Genomic DNA, 22,814 nt, shown 5'->3' with positions numbered 1-22,814 from the left:
AGGAGAAATGACGAAAAAGTATCTTTGGCCACTATTCAGTTCTTTACATTATATAGCTGTACAATAACAAGTATAATAAATAAACTTAGTATTCCGATAATTGTTTAATTTCGACGGAGGTCCAGTCCAATCTACACTTAGGTTTCGAGATTAAACAATTATCGGAATACTAAGTTTATTTATTATACTTGTTATTGTACAGCTATATAATGTAAAGAACTGAATAGTGGCCAAAGATACTTTTTCGTCATTTCTCCTATCCAGTGTATATGTTTTTCTCACAGTTACTATAAAGCACGTTCACATCAACAGTATGTTTGATGCTTTTCACTATCATATAGGTCCAGCTCATCTTTTTTTGGTTAGGCATCTTACCTAGAAACCACACCTGTCTTCCCTCTCTATTAAGGTTTCTCGCCGTCTTAACCTCCTCCGATCTCTTACTGGTACCTTCTAGGGCATGAATCTCCTCTTCTGCTGTACACATATAAGATCTTCATTTGACCATGTTTGACTTATGGACATAACGCCTGGATCTCTGCTTCCTTGGCCTTCTACTCTTGCCTTCAGGTTTTGGAGCGCCATTCCATCCTGCTTGCTTTCCACATTAAACTCTCTAGTCCCACTCGAGACTTGTATGGCCGTCTCAACTTTCTTCACACACTGTTACACCTTCGACAGCTTCAGACTCGTTATGTTAATAAATGCTTTCATGACCGAAATATCATTTTCTCCGACATTCTTGCTACCATTGTCCGTATCCCAAGAGTTCTTTCAGTACCAACCAATCATCTTCTGAACCTCTACGTCATGTCACTCCTCCTAACAACCCCAAGCATGTTGAGGTACGGATGTCTCCTCTTCCCCCTTTCATCTATCCCGAGGCCTAATGCTCACGGACTCCACTGCTGGTTCCCTGGACATATCTCTTTCCCTGATTTAGCCTGAACTGTGCCAGCCTTCATTTCTCCTGATCGTTTGCACTACCAGCCCATGATATGCTTCCATCCCCCATTTCCACCTTCTTTGAAGACTTTGCTCTTGACCATCTCTTCTTTCTTTTCCTCCTTTTTTTCGTATCATTCTCGCTTGGACGACGAGAGGGCGTTACCCTCTACCGGGCTGCCAGTCCTTCCTAAGACTGGAATGAAACAACACGTGTTGTTGTTGTTGTTCTCTCTTTTTGTTTAATTTATGTTCAGGGTTAATGATGAGGAGTGAAATTCACAAGACATCCAACAGCTATTAGTCAGACATGTAAAATTGGGTTAAACTAGTTTCGGAGATGCTAGTCTGGTCAGTGATAGTGTTTGTATGCTTGGCCTGCAGAGGTGCTAGGACAAATGGCTCGTGGACAGCAAAATTAGTGACTTTAACTATGCAGGGCAAGTTGTGTTTCGTGATCAAAATAAGTGTTTTCTACCTTTACAACATATATCGGAAAATGGGAACTACAAAAAAAGGAAGACTGAAGTACGGAAAGCAGTGGATGAAGGAACGTGCAGTGAAGGTACGTATAAAGTTTCTTATTTTTCCTAAGGTAAAGTTAGAAATTAAGTTTTATGGTAAATACTGTGACCGCAGGGTAAGGTGGAGACATGCCTTACTTTATTCACACAGCAAGGGTTCAGATAGGATAATTAGTGTGTTACCTAAACTGGAGGACTGGCTGCACGAGATGGAGTCTGGAAGCCTACTCCTGGAGTACGGTGGAGAATTCTCGTCAGTTACTATGAAGGAGTCGAAGCCCCTCAAACGAAGCTGGTATTTCTGGTATTTGGTTGATTGTTGGGTTGAGGCTGTTCCGTGTCTTTGAGAGCCGGTAACATGGTGGTTTTTCCTTGGCGGCTGGCTGTGCAGGGGTGGAAGCTTCTAAAAGATCGAGGAGAACTCGGGTATTTACCAGGGTTCAAATCGGATTCGGAGTTATCATTCTCGGTGTGGTTATCTGTTAAGCTGATAATTTGTTATGCTACCTGGTGCTGGGAGTACGGAGGTGAGTTCAGAATTTTCAGTTTTGTTTCGGAAGTCAACTCTTCGAGAAAGGGAAAACCGCCAGTGCTTACATGTCTCTGTTCCTGTCCCTTGTTTTGGCTTATAGGGCTGGAAAACCCAAAGTAGTACGTGTGAGACCAAGAACTGACTTGGAGTTTGATGACCTAACATGCTTGATAGTCTGTAACAATGACCCAGAGTTTATCATTATAGGTAGTGGTTTAAATCGAGAGTTGTCGTGTATCGAAAGTTAAGTTAGTATTTAAAGCTAACAATATATTGTCATTGGCCTATGCATTAGATAGTAATACAAGTTATTAATTTGTATTAGTTATCACAGCACAAGGTACTGGAGGGTAACAAAGTATTGGTACATCCACAGAATCTAAACGGCTTAGAAAAAACGTCTGCAGGAAGTTGATGAGTTAAGGTTAAAAGTAGGAAAATTTTAGATAGGAATCGTGTTGTTCACAAAAACACGAAACTAGTATAACCCAATACTACACGTTGATCAAAGTGTAGTTTGAACTGGACCTCCCTTGAACTTAAACTTCGAGTTTACTTAATACAAGTTTATATATTATATCTGCTATTGTGCGGCTATATAATGTGAAGAACTGAAGAGTGGCCAATGAGACTTTTTTCTTCACTTCACCTATCCGGTGTATAGGTTTTCTCATAGTGACAATAAAGTACGTTCACACCAACAGTATGTTTGTTACCCGAATTTCATTAATCGAGTGCCTATAAAAACCCGTTACTTCCCGAATTACGTCACACGTCTGACTAAAAAAAAAATCTATGATTTCCAAAAATGTTTATAATCATCTTAAACTAAATCTGTATAAAACACAATGAAGCCGTTTTAAAAGTATGGACAATCGAACGCATGGTTGATGCGTCTTTCGAACACATTATTATATACATTTTGTTAAAACTAGAAGTGTAAGTTATCCGTTGTTGTGTTCAGTGAAAAACCTAGAGTAAAAGGTATACGTAAGGCACACTTCAGTGGAATTACCGGTGGAAATGTTCTCCTTGTTCTAGAGTGTCCATCAGAGTGCGCTTGTGGGTTTCTGGAAGCAGCAAGACCAGAAGACCACTTATTACTAAGACGGTTCCGTATAATCCAAACGGAACATTAGGATGAGTCGCTCTACTCTAATACAAAAAAAAAAAAAGATGTTAATGACAACTACGTATTTATGTATAGATATATTCATATCTGTTTTTATAACTATATAACCTGAGATATTCGATCTTTACAAGTGTTGGGTAAATCTTTTGGGTAAAATTTTAAAGATTTCATAAAAGTGAACTGATTTTAGTTGATATTTTAATACTGTATCATTAAATATCATACTGGATGCACCTAGCGGCGTGATTTTGCACTTACATTAATGTTGAATATTTCTAATACATTTCGAAAGAAATGATGAACAAATGAGTAAAACTAAAAGAATAAATAAAAACATGTCAATATGGGTAAATAAAACATAACAGTTCCTTGAAAAACTAAAAGAATAAATAAATACATGTCAATATGAGTAAATAAAACATAACAGTTCCTTGAAAAACTAAAAGAATAAATAAATACATGTCAATATGAGTAAATAAAACATAACAGTTCCTTGAAAAACTAAAAGAATAAATAAATACATGTCAATATGAGTAAATAAAACATAACAGTTCCTTAGAAAAACTAAAAGAATAAATAAATACATGTCAATATGGGTAAATAAAACATAACAGTTCCTTGAAAAACTAAAAGAATAAATAAATACATGTCAATATGGGTAAATAAAACATAACAGTTCCTTGAAAAACCTCAAGAATAAATAAATGCATGCTGATATGGATAAATGAAAGATACCAGTTCCTTAACAAAAGGAGAGGTAATGGAGCCTATTCTGGCCACTGTAGAACAACAACCTAATCCAACATTCCTCACTACCGTAGGGAAGATTTCAGCCGTATATACGTAGATGATGGCGAAGGTTCCCGTGATGGACAGCTTTCCAAGCATTAGAAACGTGGTTTTCAACCATTGGATGTCTATGAATTTGTAAAAAAAAATGTATTAATCTTCCACGTCTGTCTAAAATACTTTAGTTAATTCTGTACTTTTTTTTTGTAAATAAATCACAGCTTATATCAAGATACAGAGTAGTGTGTCGTGCGGCCCAAACAACCTGCTGCAGGACACTGTGTGATATTAACAGGAGTGATAGTTTAGCAATATTCCACTTTCTGTATCTTAAGCTGTGGTAATGCAAACTAATACAAATTTACAGTGGATGTGCTCTACTGAACTCTTACTTCACATAACAAATTTTAAGGCAATACATTATGAAATAAATGAGATATAACATATCCAATTTTGATTGAGTTTCTTCCAATTTTTTTATTCGCACCAAAAGTACTGAAACTTTATTTGATAGAAAAAACGTACTTAACTTTCATTGATTTTTTTCAAATTTGGTACACTGATAGATCTTTTCAATCTACCATTAGGAGTCTCATTTGGTGTAAATATAAGCCACATGGTCAAAGTTATTCAACAAAAAAAACAATAAATTTTCACGAAAACTCTGTACACGCCTACGCAAAGAGCCATGTAAGATATCGGTCTAACACTTTTACCACAGCTTCACTTAAGAGTAAAAATGGACCGTTTTTAGTTTTTTGTCATTCGCATTAAAGACGGCTGATTTAGAACAGCAAAACGAATAAGGGGAAAGGATGTGCAGATACGTAAGTATTGGTTAGGCCAAGCAAACTAGATTAGCATGTTCTAGCTCATGTTTTCAAAAGAATCATACGGATGGACAGATATTATTCATTATTCTTTGCCAACTTTTAAGCACAAATTTGCTAAATTTTATAAAATTATCCTAATTAAACAGCATTTAGCGTCACTTGATATTACCTTAAGCAATTAGCATAAATAATGATGCTTGATAAGGCTGTACCGATTGCATGGGGGTGATGACAAGAAACTGTTAATCTAAATTCCATGACGTTACTATAGAGGAAGCTATTAACACTGTCTTCGAGAATAGAAACTACCTCCATATATTTTAAAGAATCTGTTTGGTTCTGTAAAATAAAGATCCGTTCTGAATAATAGGATTGCGATCCTAAACATAATGTTGTTACTATCGAGTGTCACTTTCTTACTTGCTCTGATTTTTTGGTGTGTATTGACAAAAAGTCATGATATTTAATAAAAAAAACACCTTAGGGGTGAAACAAAGGTGCGGCCAAAAAGTATTAAGTGTGCGACTTAAAGGAATGAAATCAAAATTGGCGGCCAAATTGGTAGCTACACTTATAGCATTGATAAGAATTTTACAGCAAATATTCATTCATTAGTTAGCCAGACCGCCAATTTTTAATTAATTCCTCTAAGTCGCACACTCAATCCTTTTTTCGCCGCACCTTTCTTTTTCACACCTAAGATGCTTTTGATTATATATCATGACTTTTTAATGGGGTTTTCAAGTCCTTACCAATAAAGTAACCTAAAATAATTTAAGAATTGAAATAATGTTATAGCTCGTGCCTAAATCATTATTTCATATTATATATTTAAGCACCAAAGGTAAAATTGAAAGAATAATCTATGACGTAGAGGCCTAATGCGAAATAGAAAACAAATCTGTGACATATGTATGTAATCATTAAATACTTGGTCCGATATATAATGTGAAATAATGTGTTTTTGATTAGGTGTTTTTATAATAGTTATGTACGTTGATGCCGCTACTGCTTGTGTTTTGTGCACGTGAACGAGTAAAACGTTGTTACCACAGCTTGGGCTCCCTCGTACCTCAATGGTAAGCTATGGAGCTTAGAGATTCAGGGTTTAATCTTTGCGAAGGATATAACAGAGGTATTCCATTGTGCAGTTTTATGGTTACCCAAATAAACTCCCAGCTTGAGTCGTTCAGACTATCAGATTGAGAATTTACTATGTTAATTAAAAAGTGCATCTAGAAATAGAAAAAGCTTCCTTTTTTGACATCATTCAAAAACTGTGTTAACATTTTATGCATGTTGATACTAATTCATACTCACATAAGGAGACTAATAAACCAATTTAGTCATATTTTTACAAGAAACAGGTTTCTTATACATATTGAGTGCTATTTCTAGGAAGCATTACTTTTATATACATCTTCAAATAAATAGCACGTAGCTTGGTAAAAACTTGAGATACTCAAATATTATTTAAATGAGCTATACGAGAAAAACCGGAATTTCTAAACTGGACGATTCCATATGCATGTGTGGGCACAACGGCCAGGTCAAAGACCTCCAAGGTTCATGTACAGCTGTCCCTAATATTAAACTACTGACCATATAGAATACATCAAGCCAGAAGCACCCGCCACCACAATGACTTTGCCTGGTTCTTTGAACCGAATCACGGTATTGACTATCCCTTTTATAACGCGTCCACAGCTGAAAGTGAGAGGAGCGTGTTCGACGGCACCACTTCACAAACATTAGGCCGTTTGATCCCCTAACCATTAGGCTATGTCCCTCTCCCTCCCCACTCTTCACCCTGTTAAGAAAGAGAGAATATTTGCTCAATAAACTAATATTTAAGCAAAAATATATAATTTTCTCTTTAACAGGTTTAGAAAAACTATTTCTGTGCTTTCAGTATGATTTTAGACATTTCGTTCGTTATTCATGCTTATAAATAATATACATAATGGATTATGTAAATATAGTGTTTACACTAAAAAAGGAATTAAATCAAAACACATCACTTACCAGCTGGGACAATGATGGCTAAAAAGCAGACCACACCTCCACTCACTAAAGAACTCAAAAGTGGTGTTTTACGGCCGTAATATCTGAGAGAAAACATAGCCATTATACAGGCCGGAATCTCAACTACACCAGAGATAAAGAAGTTTATAAATGGGTCTCCACTGAGTTCATTAGTATTCAGAGTAATTCCATAAAACACAAACGCTGTCACGATCCTGCAAATTCAAAATCCCACTGATAATTGTTATTAACATTTGTAGCACGCACCGAAAAATGACTTCATGCATTCGTATGTAACCAAACGAAAATATTGACTTGTTTGTTTATTTTGCATTTTCAAAAAGATCAGAAAGTGGAGAAATATGCAGTTATACCCGCTTCCTGTGATAAATCCCTCTAATAAACAATAGTTTATCCAATAAAATATTTCAGTTTTAACCCCCCCCCCAAAAAAAAAATCCAATAGTAATTAACGCTAATAAAATTTAGCATAAGTCGTAGAAACTTTTGAACTGTGGTTAAATAATCTTAGAAAATAAAGTTATGAAAAATATTTTGCATTAAAATGAAATAACCACCAATAATACACATTTACATAACTCAAAGTAGGAGACAGTTAGTTTCAAATAAAGCTTAGTTTTAAACAACGTTAAACTATTATGAGACTAACAAGTCAAACAGTGAAATATTAGCTACTTTGGTTCTCCTGATAAACTTTTTCTATAAAAAATTTCGTAACTGCATGTTTTTCTTGGGACTTAATGTAAACCTTAAAACTTTCCGGTATATTACGCAACAAAATAATTCTATTAAGTGACATCTAGTGTGCAAATATATAATTTCCAAAACTCTTGGGAATAAAACAAATTATATTTAAAATAAACTAATACACACACACATTAAAAAATGATATGGTGTTCAACTCAATTTTCTCAATGCTTTAACACAAAACATTATAAACAGTAAAGAAGAATTAGAAGACGATTTTTTAAAAATCTATACTCTATATTTACCATATGAAGAAAAGGTACAGGGTGATTTTTCTCAAACTAGGTTTTCTTAGAAGATCAAACACATTTACATGTAGTTTTTCATCGCCTTTGTCTTCCTTCAAGAAAGAACAGTTTCAAAGTTAGTTTCTTGCAAAATATTTTTGTGGTAAAGTTAACTAAAATTATTTTTGTTTTGCTTTGATCTTTGTGCGTATTATATAATCTACTTTATCGCATTTTCGAAACAGAAAACTTCTAAATCTTTTTATTATAATTTTCATTGAACACTACTTGAAAATCATTCAATCAGATCTTCACTGGGAAAATGAAAAACTCTGGGAACAGATACAGCTTTAATATACCTTTAAATATTCCTTTGTGTTCTAAAAAATATATATTTAATCCTTTTTGTTCTGTAATATATATATATCAAACATTTTAAACACAAAATGATCAGGTACTTTTTTAAGTATTCTTACATTTTAATTTAAATAATGGTCAATTTTAACAACAGAGGGCAGGCGCAGCATTATTGATTAATCGGGGGTATATTTTTATGAAATATTACACACAATGTTAAATAGCTTGAGAAGAAATCCATTGTCTTACCGATTAAACACCCGTTCCAGATGAAATATTATCACTACAAGTAAGACTAGAATGCAAATGGAACCTTTGCTTGTTGAATGTTCACCAGATTCCTGAAGGTGTATTGACATTCAGTAGTTTGTCTCTCCTCAGCCTAATCAACATTAATGGTTTCTAGTTTATAGAAATGTTTTATAGTTCTAACGCTAACTGGCATGTCATAGTATGGTAGAAAGTGTCTATTATGTAGAAATATTGGTATCAAACATCAGAAACCTACTTCCCGCAGAGCGAATTAAAAAAAAAACAACCGAAGAACTAAGTAGTTGGTGGCCATCATTGAATTTAAATAAATTATTGACTCTAATTCTCGAATTAGAACAATATTCGATTTATTGAAATAATCAGGACAATTAATTCTTTAGTGCTAAAATGCATGCTCCCCCAGTGGCACAGCGGTATGTTTGCGGATTATAGTGCAAGCAACCGGGTTTCGATACCCGTGGTGGGCAGAGCACAGATAATAATTTGTGCTTAATAATAAACAACACACCTTAATTTTAAGTGATCTGAACACAACTCTACCGTCAGATCGATCTTGCTTTTGGTCTGAATTCTTATCTCATGTTCTATGTTCTGATATATTCGAAATAATGCTTTATGAAACTCGTCGTGACCAGTTTTTAATCGTAACTTATTTGGTTTTGTTTTCAAAGTGATGCCAACTTATTTTACTCTTTATCAACTCTAGTTACCATTTGTGAGATTTTCCTAATGTTTTGCAAGGCTGCTTGAACGTCTGCGCATTCTTTCCGATTAATCTTCATGATTTTCCGAGTGACTTCTTCGGCTTTCTCCATTTTTCCCTGAGAAATAAGCCATCGTGGTGATTCGGGAATCCACCTATAAAACAAACAAGTAATTTTCTGTACCATTCGTTCCTCCTCCCCCCCAGATACTAGTTCCCATAGTAATTCAGGAAGAAATGTGCACAAAGTAAATGACAAGAAGACACAAAACAGAACAAAAAAACATCCAACATTGTTCTGGGGTGTCATGTACTTCACACCTTGTTACGTTTCACTCTAATGAATTGAGAATTTTTCTACAACATGTTTGACTTGTTTTTTAGGCATATCTATGTATTTCGTTAGATATCAAGTTCAGCACATTTAATTATTTCTTTAATAAATATTACATTTCGAATGATAAATTGGATATAAAAATGTGTTTATCTAACAACGAACCTCCTATTTTGGCAGTCTCTACGAAACGTGTTTTTTTAGCCCCACATGAGGTGTAAAGTGAGCTAAAATCCCTTTTTTTATTGTTTGTCAGAACAGCTTGATTAAAAGAGGTTTATTTTTTTTAGTTCGATTCTACATGCGATGTACAGGTGAGATAATGGTCTAATGGGTAATTTACGAGGAAATATTATTTTAATATATTATGATATTGGTTGGAGAACCCGTTCCATGGACGTTAAGTAACTTCATGATTAATGAAAGTTTATCTTAGGACATCAAAAGTTGCTTCCCTTATGTAATTGTAAAAAAATGCAAAAACGCCCCCAAAATCCTGCAAAACACAAAATGTGAAACCGCAACTTTGCATGTATTTCCCCATGCAACCAACAAACCTTCATGCCAAATTTAGTGAAGGTTCATCAACAGGGAGAGAGGTGGTGTAAAAAACGTAAAAATACCAACAAAAAACAGCAAAACACAAAATTCAAAATTGACAATTTGTATGCACCCTCACATGGACCAAACGAACCTCCATACCAATTTTGGTGAAGATACATCCACGTTCTGTGAAGTATTTACATGGACATACAACAGACAGTAGTATCATATTTATATAGATTTTATGAAACCCTTTTGCTACCTATTTTAATATTTCATTTATGGCAAGACAAACCACTTTCATAAAACAATGACAATCACCCAGCTTCTCTTACTTCATTTTTATGCAAATCAAGCACCTGAGAATCAGTCGTGTGATCTGAAATGCAAATGATTGGTCAGTAAGCCAACATTATATATATAGTTGTCACTTTGAAGTGAATAATAGAGTACACAATGCTCCAAATTGTTCGCAGCTAGACCTTAAATCAAACATCTGAGTCTTTGACTCGTGTGGAGAACCATCATATGAGTGAAAACCAGCCAATCACAGTATGCTATTACAAATTCTCTAAAGGTATCTCAAAATACAACATTTCAGAATGTGAAACTGCTTCAAAGCCATTGGTTCCTCAGATATTTGGAGAAAGAAGTCATCACCCACAACAGCTCGCCAGTTGTGCCTCGTCACACCAGCAAAATGCCTGCTCTAAGAATAACTAAGATGTTCACAATTGGAACCAGACGTTGTATCATAGTACAAATGGTTAGAAAAAGATTTTGTATTTTGTAAGCCCGGTATCTCTTGGCCAATAAATAAATAGAACTGTAGGTTCTAGCTATAATATGAATATATATATATATCTTCATTGATAAGAAGCGTTATCAGTATTTTCTTTACTGATGTTAATATTTGTAGGCAAATAATATGGTAATTAATCATCACTAAGCTTTTATTTAAATTATTTTCTTACCACCAAATGTATCCTAGAGCTATTGTAGGCAGAGTGATCGCCAGTTGAATTAGAAACCAATCTCGAATCAGCCATGCTATCCAAGGTAGAATTATACAGCCAAAGGAGAATCCAAACGAACCACCAACTCCTAACCAGATCCGATGATTAGGCCCAACAGATTCCATTACTGGTATAAGAGTAAATTAAAGAACAAAAATATGGTGATAAATAAAATCAAGAATAAAAACAATAGTTGACAGAGTTTTTTTATTGTTTTACAATATTTATTAACAACACTCTAATCAAAATCACCACTATTATAGCACGTATAAATTGATTAATTTAATTGTACTAGTTTCTAAATCATCTGTCCAGCCTGGTTTCAGTTTTTATTAACCCTCTGCCTACTTCAAGCGTTCTTTAATCGTCATGTTTTTGACACTGTCTTCTTAACTTATTGTAAGAGCTTAAATTACTATCGAATTACTACTAGAAATCCTGGAACAACATAAGTCAGGTTTCGGGGTTTTAGAGTGACCTATGTAACATGAAACGTAGAAGAAACAGAAATTCTGTTTCACTTGGTCGTGATCAATGTGCATTATTTGCACTTCACAAACAAATGAAAAAATAAATCAAAACCAAGCTTATTTGATTTTTAGAGCAAAACCACGTGGGGCTATCTGCTATGTCAACCTCGGTGAATCGAGCGTTATAACTTCGCTGTCCCACCGGGGGACAAAAATACGAAGTAGATTGAACACCATATTGACTGGAAAAGAACAATTGTCCCTTGAGAATCTCTATCCAAATGAAACTTTGTGCTATTTCTCCCAAACAGTATGTTATGTGGCTTCCCTAGTTAATTCATCGGCCAGAAAAAAAAAGAAGACTTGGCGACACTGTAAAAACATGCTAATTATACACGTAGAGGACTTGGCGACACTGTAAAAACATGCTAATTATACACGCAGAAGACTTGGCGACACTATAAAAACATGCTGATTATACACGTAGAGGACTTGGCGACACTGTAAAAACATGCTAATTATACACGTAGAAGACTTGGCGACACTGTAAAAACATGCTAATTATACACGTAGAAGACTTGGCGACACTGTAAAAACATGCTAATTATACACGTAGAAGACTTGGCGACACTGTAAAAACATGCTAATTATAAACTTTACAAATAAATTACTGTGCAAGTAAAACACGTTGATGTCTCGTTTGATTAAGTTTATATAAAATTATTGAAATAACTGTTGAACGATGTCAAAAACATTTTCGGGAGCTCTTATTTCAGAATTCTAATCAAGCGACAATAGAAAGAACTGTTTATTCAGCAAGCAACAGTTTACAGTTAGGACTGCCAGTTATTGTTTTTCACAACGCTCATTTTCTTTCCTGCTTAATTAAACTGCAAAAATTACACTGTATCACATGTACCGTAGTTTTAGCAGTTTCTCTTGTATTGCACAAAGTTTTTTACTGAGTACGTTTAGCTATGCGCTCTATATCCTTGCTTCATTAATCACAGCTTAGAAAACTCACATTCCATAATATTGAACTAAAGAACTGAAATACTGCTTATAAATTCGTAACTTTCTGGGAAGTACATAAGGTCACTACTTTACAACTGGTGGTGTTACAGTTCATTTAATGATGAATTACTGGACTATAAAAGAGTAAAAAGATTAAGATGGTGTGTCAAAAACATTATTATAAATAATTATTCTGGAATATAACAAACATTGAAATTTCGGTGTTTTATCCAATAACCCTTTAAATTATTTGGCAGATTTTCAGGATCGGTTTTCCTTTTAGCTACATAAATATTTCAATACTTTAAACCTTTTAACTTTATTGTTAATAAATTTTCAAATACGTTTCTTCCATAACAACAGAAATTGCGATTTATTGCAGAAATACATTTAATATTAGTAATATAATTCAACAATATTCTCACTTCTTTTTGGCATAGGCTCTTCAGCTTTCTGAGCTTAGAAACATTTAGATATAAACGTACATATAATTTAAGCGAAGGTTTGAGCTTTAGCGTGATGGTGCAGGCTTGCTATATGTAAAGTAATAACACAGTGTAGTTTATAGATGAAAGACATTATTTTAAACAGCCTGTCAGCTTCATAAATACTTCGCCATTCATTATACCATCTTACTTAAAGGGCTTAATTGATGTTGAAATGTTGCATTCGATAACAACGTCTATCGTCATGTAAGTAAATTGTTTACAAAGAGCCTTTCAGTTTTGGGAGAGTGATGGTCAATCTCACTTTTCGTTTGTAAAGAGTAGCCCAAGAGTTAGCGGCGAGTGTTATTGTTAACTAGCTTCCTATCATCTAATCCATCGCTGATGATCAGTTATGGATGGCAAGCGTAGGTAGCCCTGGAGTAGCTTAGCCGGAATTCAACAGCAAAAAATATACAAAGAATAGCACGAGAATCGTGTATTTTTTTATGAAGAGTTAAAAACGAGAAATGTTCAATTTTATTTGTTAAACTAGGTATTCCAATATATATGCAGTGAAAACTAGAATTATCGCTTTCGACAATTGTAAGCTGCTATACATACAGCAATGTCCCTCCAGGGAGAGAGTAGTAAGTTTAAGGACTTACAACGCTAAATTCGGGGTTCGATTTCCCGCGTTGGACACAGCAGCTAGCTCATTGTAGCTTTGCTCTAAAACAAACAAACAACAAAAATACAATAAATTCAAACATCACATTACAAATTGCACACTCATATTGTGCTAACTCGTACGTTTCTTCAGTTAGAATTCATAATTTCGAAATATTACCAAATGATATGCTAACCATAGATAAACGCTGTCGTAAAAAGTCCAGAATTCCCAAGTCCTATAAAAAACCGAGCAATGATAAACACTGTGAATGTTGGGGCGAAAACTCCTAAAAGTCCTGCTATAATCATAAAGGCGAAACACAGCAACATCACTGGTAGACGGCCTAACCTGAAATGAAAAGTATGTGAAACATTCAGTGCAAATAAACCACAGATGACGTTACATCCCTAAAAATAATAATATAACAACATTTCTTATTAGTCCTAATCAAAAGTAAGCTATTTATAAGAGTCAGAATCAAAAGTTAACTTACAGCTAACGAAACCCATTTCATATAACTTGATAAGTAAAAGAACATAAAGTGATAATTCAATACACAAGAATATTAAATCCATAATCATTGTAACACACTGGATCATCATTTGAATATCCTCACTTTAAACGGCATTTTCCGTCCTAAAACCAAAGCTTTAAAAAAACTAGTGTATCATATCATTTTGGGGGTTTTGGTTCCTTTTTAATTCACCATATAGTTTAGGTGTGTATAAATCTTATATAAGCATCATCGTTATATGAGGCCTAACTGTATTTCTTCGGTTTGCTGACCCAGCACATCCAAAACTACAGCTCAATGTAGAAGGTACGACCAATCAAAGAATGTGTTAGACCTCTAGGTCAGAGATAATATTTTCAGTTTTATCATTGGTGAAAAAGAAAATGTTTATTTTTCGCGCAAAGCTACACGATGGATATCTGTACTGGCCGTCCTTAATTTTGCAGTGCAAGACTAGAGAGAAGGCACCCACTGCTAACTTTTGAGATATTCTTTTACCAACAAATAGTGGGATTGACCGTCACATTATAACTTCTCCACGCCTGAAATGGCGAGCATGTTTGGTAGGATGGGGGATTCGAACTCGTGCCCCTCAGATTGTGAGTCGAGCGCCCTCCTGGCCATGCCGGGGTAGAAAAAAGAAAATAAAATAAATCTATAACATATAAATGTATCGTATCTTTCATTTGCAAAGGCTATTGGGATACTTACTGCAAAAAGTAAAAAAATATCTCAATGATTTATAGATAATTATAGTTAATAAATATGAATTCATTTGAAGGTACCAGTGATATAAAAATTATATTTTTTATGGCAAATTTTGTTATTTTGTGAAACAAATGTCATTTTTTATACAATACTAAATAACCATTTATAAAATTTGTTTATAGGAATGTCTTTAAAAACTTGTAGTGTTATTTTATAGTAAATAATTTGGTTTTGTTTTTATCTGAAGAATATGGAACAAGGAGCCAAGGGGAGTTGAAACAATATCATAGGATTGTTGAAAGTTTGTGAAGAAATTACAACGAAAAGCACGCGATTATACGCAAAAAAAGTTCTTATCGGGCAAGACTAGAATTGTGACACAAACTGTCAACAATTAGGTTGATCTGGAAGTACTGGATGTAGCGAACCTTTAAACTTGTCTTCTTCTCTCGTATACAGTATATACTTTAAAAACGTTATACTGTATAGTTGAAAGTTAACTGAAATTAATGTTAAAATTCGCACAGAAATAGATAACTTGAAGACGATTATGAAAACAAAACTGAAATCTTGGTAATGAAATAATTTTAAGCAGTTTTGACCTATTTTATGTATCTTGTTCTTGATCAATTTGGTGTTATACACGCCTGCAATAATTAATAGTTTCATGACAAACTATCAGAAGCAACTTACCTGTCCGATGCTTGTCCCAATACTAATACAGCCACCAAAAATCCCGCCATGTATGCCGACTGACTGAGAGAGATTAGCCAGTTGTCCTCACAAACCAAATTCCACTGCCGTCATAAAATCAGTTATTAATGTACTGGCAAAGTCAATAAACAGTTACCAAAATATTAAGATCTGAAGTCAAGTTGTTACGTATTTATATTAACACAAAACCAAAACTAATTTATAGCGGTAGGTGTTAATCGATAACTACATAACATTTTAGTTTCCCCCAAAATACTTTTTTTTTCACAAGATTTATCAGAGATAAGCTGTAACTCTTTCAACAATATATTACTTAATTACAGCACCAATTGAGGTTGATTCATTACTGGACATTGTCATGGTTTTCCATTTCATTTTCTAATGTATATATTTACCAGTTATTTCATAAAATTTGGAGAAATGAAATTGAATTACTCTGAACAGTCAGCATTGAAATCGAATGAAAGTCGCGAACTGGCTTTATATTTATTATATTATAATTTTACCAAAACCTCCTACCTCTTCTAGCAATGTAGAGCTATAAATAGAATGGTCAAACTCAAACTTCTCACATGCTACGGTCTTATTTACGTTGATAAAGACGTCCTTCTCATTCGTTCCATTTATCTTCGTCTCATACATTGTACACTTACTGTATTCCTTCTCTTCAGTTAAGAGATTGATTTGTGTAGGTATTGCTAAAACTTTCCACTCTTCAACAGACATGTTGTCAAGTACTGTTTGGGGTCTCTGGCACCAGAAGTCTATCTCTGGAGCTAAGAATGGTGTTACTAGACTGAGCCAACATGATAATATTCCTCCAAGTAACACCCAGATAAAGAATCTTCGTTGCCACGTTCCGTAGATACCAATTATTTCACTAATATCTGTTACTTTGTCTTCAGTTGATGGTGTTGGTGCCATTCTGCTATTTGAAAAAAAGTATTACTATTTGATAAGCCGGTGAGGTAAACATACATCAATTTATGAGACACATATTCAAGTTTTGAATAAAACTTATCGTCCTGTTATATTTAGATAGTCGCACTGTGTGATGATGGTAAATATTATAACTATATATTTTATGTAATTACGCTATTAAGGCTAATCATCTGAAAGACACATTATGTAATTTCTTACAAAGAAATTCAATCGTCATGAATAATTATCTTAAGTTATGTTTTTACCTCTTCATAGCTACGCTACTTTATTATTAAGACTTTCCCTAATGCATTTTTCCAAAACAAGAATATCAAATTGGAAAGCTTTGTAATACATTGCAAAAAAAAGACATTATATTAGGAACAATGTTATAGAAGACAAGAACATACAGTTATTTCTTGAAAGAATATCATTCCGAAGCTACAACTTCTTTATATCATTTATATTAGGGAAATCTTAATACATTTCTTCGCAGTTTGATTGGACTTTTTTTCCCTAACTCACTTTCATAAAATACCACAATAAACACAATCTGTAGAAGATATTACAACGAAAAGGTGGCCTAGTAAATAAATGTACTGTGAACTAAAACCATCTGTTTTTAAGACACTTGTTATTGTGTTAAAAGGTCTAAAATAAATAATCGTTTTTAGCTTAAGAAGGTGTAAAATAGCATTTATTATCATATTTAACAATGTATCAAATAGTACTCGTTATCAGCCTTAATAAAGTCCAATAAAGTTCTACTTATCAGCCATAACAACGTCTAGAAAGATTACTCTAAAAGATCTCTAGATTAATACTCGATAATAGCCTTAAGAAAGTAACGATGCTCTAGTTTATTGAACCAGTTCTGTGAGTAACTGTTGTCAGAGAAACTAAGTAACTCCCCTGATGGACGTTCTACAGGAAGAAAATGTGCTTATTATCAGACTAAAGAAGATCTCAGAATGTGGTATTTTCAGATTTACTGATTACCTTTGAGTAATCTGGTAGGAGCCACAGAATAACTGGAAGTTCGCCGGCAAATATTTTATGGAGCAAAATATGAATTATCTTAACCTCAATTGAGTTTGAAGCATAAAAAGAGACTGAACATAATGTATCATACAGTGAAACAATCTCCATTCTCAAACATTTCACAAACACAATCATAGTTTGGAAGAAATTTTTTATTGTGACACCTTTACTGGAGTCTGCACAGGTGCTAACCACGTGATTGAAGATTACTCTTACTTCAAAATAAAGAGATATTATATCCATGAGGCGTCACCTGACTTTCCAGTAGAAAAGACCACCGTCACTTTCTATATAGTATGTGCTATGTTACAGACAGCACAAGCGATGCCCTAGTTTACTAGTCCAGTCCTGTTAGTAACTATGGTTAGAGGAACTTAGTGGCTCCCTTGATGGAAGTTCTAAGTAAAGAACACGTATTCAGTATGTGCAGAAAGTTTGAAAATCATATATTAACTAAGATGGTGCAAGATATGTGGTGACGTTATCTGCCTCAATACAGTGTAATAGTGTACTTATTATTAGCCTTGAGAAGGACTGACAGATATAAAATATACTTGAAAGTGTATTGCAAAGTTATAATTTGTTTTACGTAAATCTATAAATTAACGACAAAATTCATTCCACCTTCACCTTCTTTCTTTATAGTTCCAACGTTTTAACTCGCCCTATTTTGAATGTTTAATTTTACTTTGGATCTAATATTTTGAACATATTAACGGAAATATAACGAGAAAAATGTGTAAAATGTCACGTGAACTCATTACTTAAACAACTCCCTGTGCTAGGATTTGGCTTTTGATAGGGATATTACGGGTTGTTGTCTTTAATTTCTAATATATATATAGAGTCAGTTCTGGAAAGGTATATCTTAAATTAGAACGTGTTAAAGTAGTATTGAACTGAAATCCTCCCAGGTTTACTCTCTTCAGAGATGGAGATATAATAGCACTATGTGATACAAACAATCTTCACATAAGTATACAAACGTAAAAAAATGGCATTTAATGTTTTCGTATGAAAGGTTAAATGATTCGATAATGTTACAGACTTGCTACGTGTTTTAAAACAATGCTGTCTTCCCAGATTAATTTAAAGAACACAAGCTATCCATTCACTAACTTAAATCCTACATTATTATTTTACTTTTAACTTCAATAACTGTAACACCATCTGTTTAGCAGTTAAATATTAGTCTACTTAACTGTCTACAAAATTCAGTTCCACATTAATTTACTTCTATGATTTTCAGATGCACACAACTATATTCGGTTTATCAGATTTACTTTCACCTAAATATTAAGCTGTATGTTTATCAGATTCAGTTCGATATTAGTGTACATTTATCAATCTGTCAGATTCAGTTCCATAATAATCCTGTTTGCATGTCTTGTAGTTTCAGTTATTTTATACTAGATTTATTTATTTTATAGTTTTATATCTTTAGCATCTATATTTTTTTACGTTTGCTTATTTTATGTGGTGTAAATTTCACTCTGATGTAAGTTAAATTGTATTTTATATTTCTCAATTTCACTTGAAAAACTTCTCGAAATGTTCAAATGTTTTAGAAAATTGACATTTTAAAATTATATGTTTTGCCACTGTTTAGACGAAGCTAATAGTTTTTAGATACGATTATGTAATGCCACAAGTCTAAGAGTCAGAAAACTCCGAGCGATAAACAATATTCAATACTTTGAAATATTTCGAAACTTACCTCGTTGTCGAGCTCAAACTCTTAGAAAAACTCTTCGACAAAAATACCACATTTATTCAACCACTGTTACCATATGAAACTTGTAGTGAAGCTGCCAATACTGTTTCACACCTTAAACCACACATACACAAACAAATCATCTTCAGCGCATGCGTATTTTTCTTCTGCTTCTGGTGTAATTAATTGATCAGAAATAAATGATTTTAAACGCACGTGATCTTATACGTCTGTTTTTTGTTTTTGTTTTTTCCTCTGATTTCCAATGTAGCAGATATTATGTTCCATTGGGCTATTAACCCTAATTTGCAGATAAAATGATTTACATTAGAATATTATTAATTTTCCATGCTTTTTTCGTAAATGGGTTTTGAAATGTTAAATGTAAAAGAAACTTTGAAATCGTTGGTTTAAATGTCTAGTTTATAAATTAAGTTAGGGAAAGTGTTACTGGGCGAATTAGAAAAGAAAGAGAGAGAGAAGAAGTTTGTGGAATTTAACAAAAGGTTAATACACGTTTATTATTATTCCAGAATGGCATACCAATTATATTGCATTATTGATATTATATACCTATTTATATACATTTTTCAGATATTCCGTTTCGTTAACTTGAAAGTTTCAAAAAGCACTTCCACTCTTCAGACGATCTAATTCAGGAAGCTGATGGACACAATGTAGTGAAACTTGACGTGTAGACTAGGTTGACCATTGGAGTGTTATGACGACAACATGGTCACACCAAATAGTACTTATGGATGTAAAAAATCGTCGTCCAAAATTACGTTCAAGCTAACGCTAAAAACCGGGTTTCGATACCCGTAATGGACATAACCCAGAAAACCTATTGTGTAGCTTTTTGCTTAACAAAAAAGAAAGAAACATATTCAAATAGTTTTAAACACGTTACTACGTTGTCTTCCACATGCTTTATATTGATCTACGGCTGAATTGAAAATCTTTTTCAATAACTCCTACTTATTGTATTCTATAAACCATGGCATGCTTATCATACTCTTTTGTTTCACTTGATTGTTCTTCAACATGAAAATAAATAAATTCTGGTTTCATAAAACTGTACCAAGAAAACGTGTTCATTTGAGAAACAAAGAACAACTAAACAACGTACTAGAAACATTGTTCAAAACATTTTCCAAATAATTCAAGAATCTTTGTTGAGAAAGAGCTCCGCCTACCAAACACCGCCATCTTGGTTACCATTCGAAAATCATCGGTATCCCATTTAATTTCCACTCGAATGAAAACAGGCCCTCATATTTTCTCAGTGTATAAAATGATTTATATTTTATCACAATAATTCTGCATAGGTTATATTTTATAAACAGAATAGTAACAATAGATCTATTTACGAATATATTCAGTAAATATTACAACCATATGTATGGAAGATAAACGTCACTTAGTATGACAAATACTAGAACTACAAGTGTGACCAGTAACTTTCAGTGGGAATCACACGACCTCAATAATTTCAACATGTTATAAAAACTGAATATAACAATATTTTTAGATGAAGCGGAAAATGATAATTGCATTTTGAAGCCGCCGTGAAGAGATCTTTTTTACAACCTTATGTTTTTGTGATATTTTACCAAGTAGTATATTTGATCAACAAACATATCAATGAAGATCTGTGAGCTGGAGAATAATACCATATAAGTTACTCCAAAATATTACAAAGGAAACATGGAGTTGTAAACTGCTGAATGATTTTTTGTATTATAGTTTTAAGGGAATCTAGGTTAGTTTTGATATTATACTTCAGCATGAAAATTAAAATGTTTTTCATGAAAGACGTGTGAATGAAGTGTATTTCATCACTTTCATGTGATCTATTTTCTTAATAAATAAATATGCATGCGTTTCTTAAAGCAATATTTCTCAAGTGTCTGATGTAACTAGTTGCCAGGGTCTGAAACCGAACTTAGTTGTACAACATATAAACATTAATACGATGTTTACTTCACGCACTCTATCGTATGTTGAGGAGAAGGTCACGTAAACTCGCTTTCATCAGGTCTGAAGTTCAGCTTTGACTGCTAACCCATATATTTATTACTCTACTTGGACAATATTTATAGATAATTTCACGGAATGTAACAAAAATTGCTGATTGCGTGATGAAATAAATTCAATACAGAAATGTAATGATGCTTTATTCACTCCATGGTAAAAATACGAAATACTTGGCATGATGCGCATGTGCACATCTTTATGTGTCAGTGTATGAGAGATATATCATCTACTAGATTTAATGTCTATTCCAAAGCTAGAATTTATTTAATTAATTTGGAGCAAAAAATGCTTAATGCGCTTAACGAATGAAGTACTTCAGTAGCTTGAGAATCATAAATAAAGAGTTTCTTGGGCAATTAAACTGATTTGTGGGACGAAGTACTTGTTCATTCCGAATTATGAACTTACATCAGTTGATCATTCGAGAATAGAAAACTTACATCAGTTGATCATTCGAGGAGCCCGGCATGGTTAAGTCGCTCTACTCGCAATCTGAGGGTCGCGGGTTCGAATCCCCGTCACAACAAACATGCTCGCCCTTTCAGCCGTGGGGGCGTTATAATGTGACGGTCAATGTGATCGTTGGTAAAAGAGTAACCCAAGAGTTGATGGTGGGTGGTGATGACTAGCTGCCTTCTCTCTAGTCTTACACTGCTAAATTAGTGACGGGTAGCGCTGATAGCCCTCGTGTAGCTTTGCGCGAAATTCAAACAATCACTCGAAGATAGAAAACCTAAAACCTTACAAGAAAACTCGAAGTAAAGCGTTATAAAATTAACTGCTTTGACTAGCTGTTTTCCTCCAGTTTATCATTTCAAAATAAAGGATGTCTAGTGTAGATTATCTCATCCGAAACAAATGATCAAAAAGGCATTTACTTAAACATGCTCCAAAAACATTACATAAATCTTAAGAACTGTTTTTAGCTTTACAAACGCTGTTGTTAGGTTGGTTTAGAGATCAAGTTTGTATAAGGTTGTCGTAATGACCATACATACTTAGGTCGCCGTAATGATCGGTTTGATGTTAGTTTGGTTTAGAGATCAAGTTTGTATAAGGTTGTCGTAATGACCATACTTATGTCAGGTCGCCGTAATGACCGGTTTGATGTTAGGTTGGTTTAGAGATCAAGTTTGTATAAAGGTTGTCGTAATGACCATACTTATGTCAGGTCGCCGTAATGATCGGTTTGATGTTAAGTTGGTTTAGAGATCAAGTTTGTAAAAGGTTGTCGTAATGACCATACTTATGTCAGGTCGCCGTAATGATCGGTTTGATGTTAGGTTGGTTTAGAGATCAAGTTTGTAAAAGGTTGTCGTAATGACCATACTTATGTCAGGTCGCCGTAATAATCGGTTTGATGTTAGGTTGGTTTAGAGATCAAGTTTGTAAAAGGTTGTCGTAATGACCATACTTATGTCAGGTCGCCGTAATAATCGGTTTGATGTTAGGTTGGTTTAGAGATCAAATTTGTAAAAGGTCGCCGTAATGACCATACATACTTAGGTCGCCGTAATGATCAGTTTGATGTTAGGTTGGTTTAGAGATCAAATTTGTAAAAGGTCGCCGTAATGACCATACA

General features: G+C 33.8%; 1 protein-coding gene across 2 annotated transcripts; it reads right to left on the bottom strand.

The window, feature by feature from the left end:
- Positions 1-1,653: 1,653 nt before the first annotated feature.
- LOC106459181 (organic cation transporter protein-like) lies at positions 1,654-19,341 on the bottom strand. Of its 2 annotated transcripts, none has more exons than XM_022385616.1 (11): positions 19,199-19,341; positions 16,039-16,444; positions 15,499-15,602; positions 13,777-13,931; positions 10,960-11,128; positions 9,116-9,263; positions 7,794-7,888; positions 6,781-6,995; positions 3,869-4,050; positions 3,017-3,156; positions 1,654-2,103 (listed from the first exon to the last, which is right to left on the bottom strand). In XM_022385616.1, the coding sequence occupies exons 2-11, from the start codon at positions 16,441-16,443 to the stop codon at positions 1,968-1,970; spliced, it is 1,749 nt and encodes a 582-aa protein (XP_022241324.1). In that variant the 5' UTR covers position 16,444; positions 19,199-19,341; the 3' UTR covers positions 1,654-1,967. The 2 variants fall into 2 exon arrangements, with proteins under 2 accessions (XP_022241324.1, XP_022241325.1); XM_022385617.1 differs by having other exon boundaries at positions 16,039-16,447; positions 19,199-19,329.
- Positions 19,342-22,814: the final 3,473 nt, after the last annotated feature.

Source organism: Limulus polyphemus, unplaced genomic scaffold, assembly GCF_000517525.1.
Source record: "Limulus polyphemus unplaced genomic scaffold, Limulus_polyphemus-2.1.2 Scaffold572, whole genome shotgun sequence".
Lineage (NCBI taxonomy): Eukaryota > Metazoa > Arthropoda > Merostomata > Xiphosura > Limulidae > Limulus > Limulus polyphemus.
The sequence above is the reverse complement of the archived record's forward strand: the minus strand, read 5'-3'. Positions and strand labels throughout refer to the sequence as shown.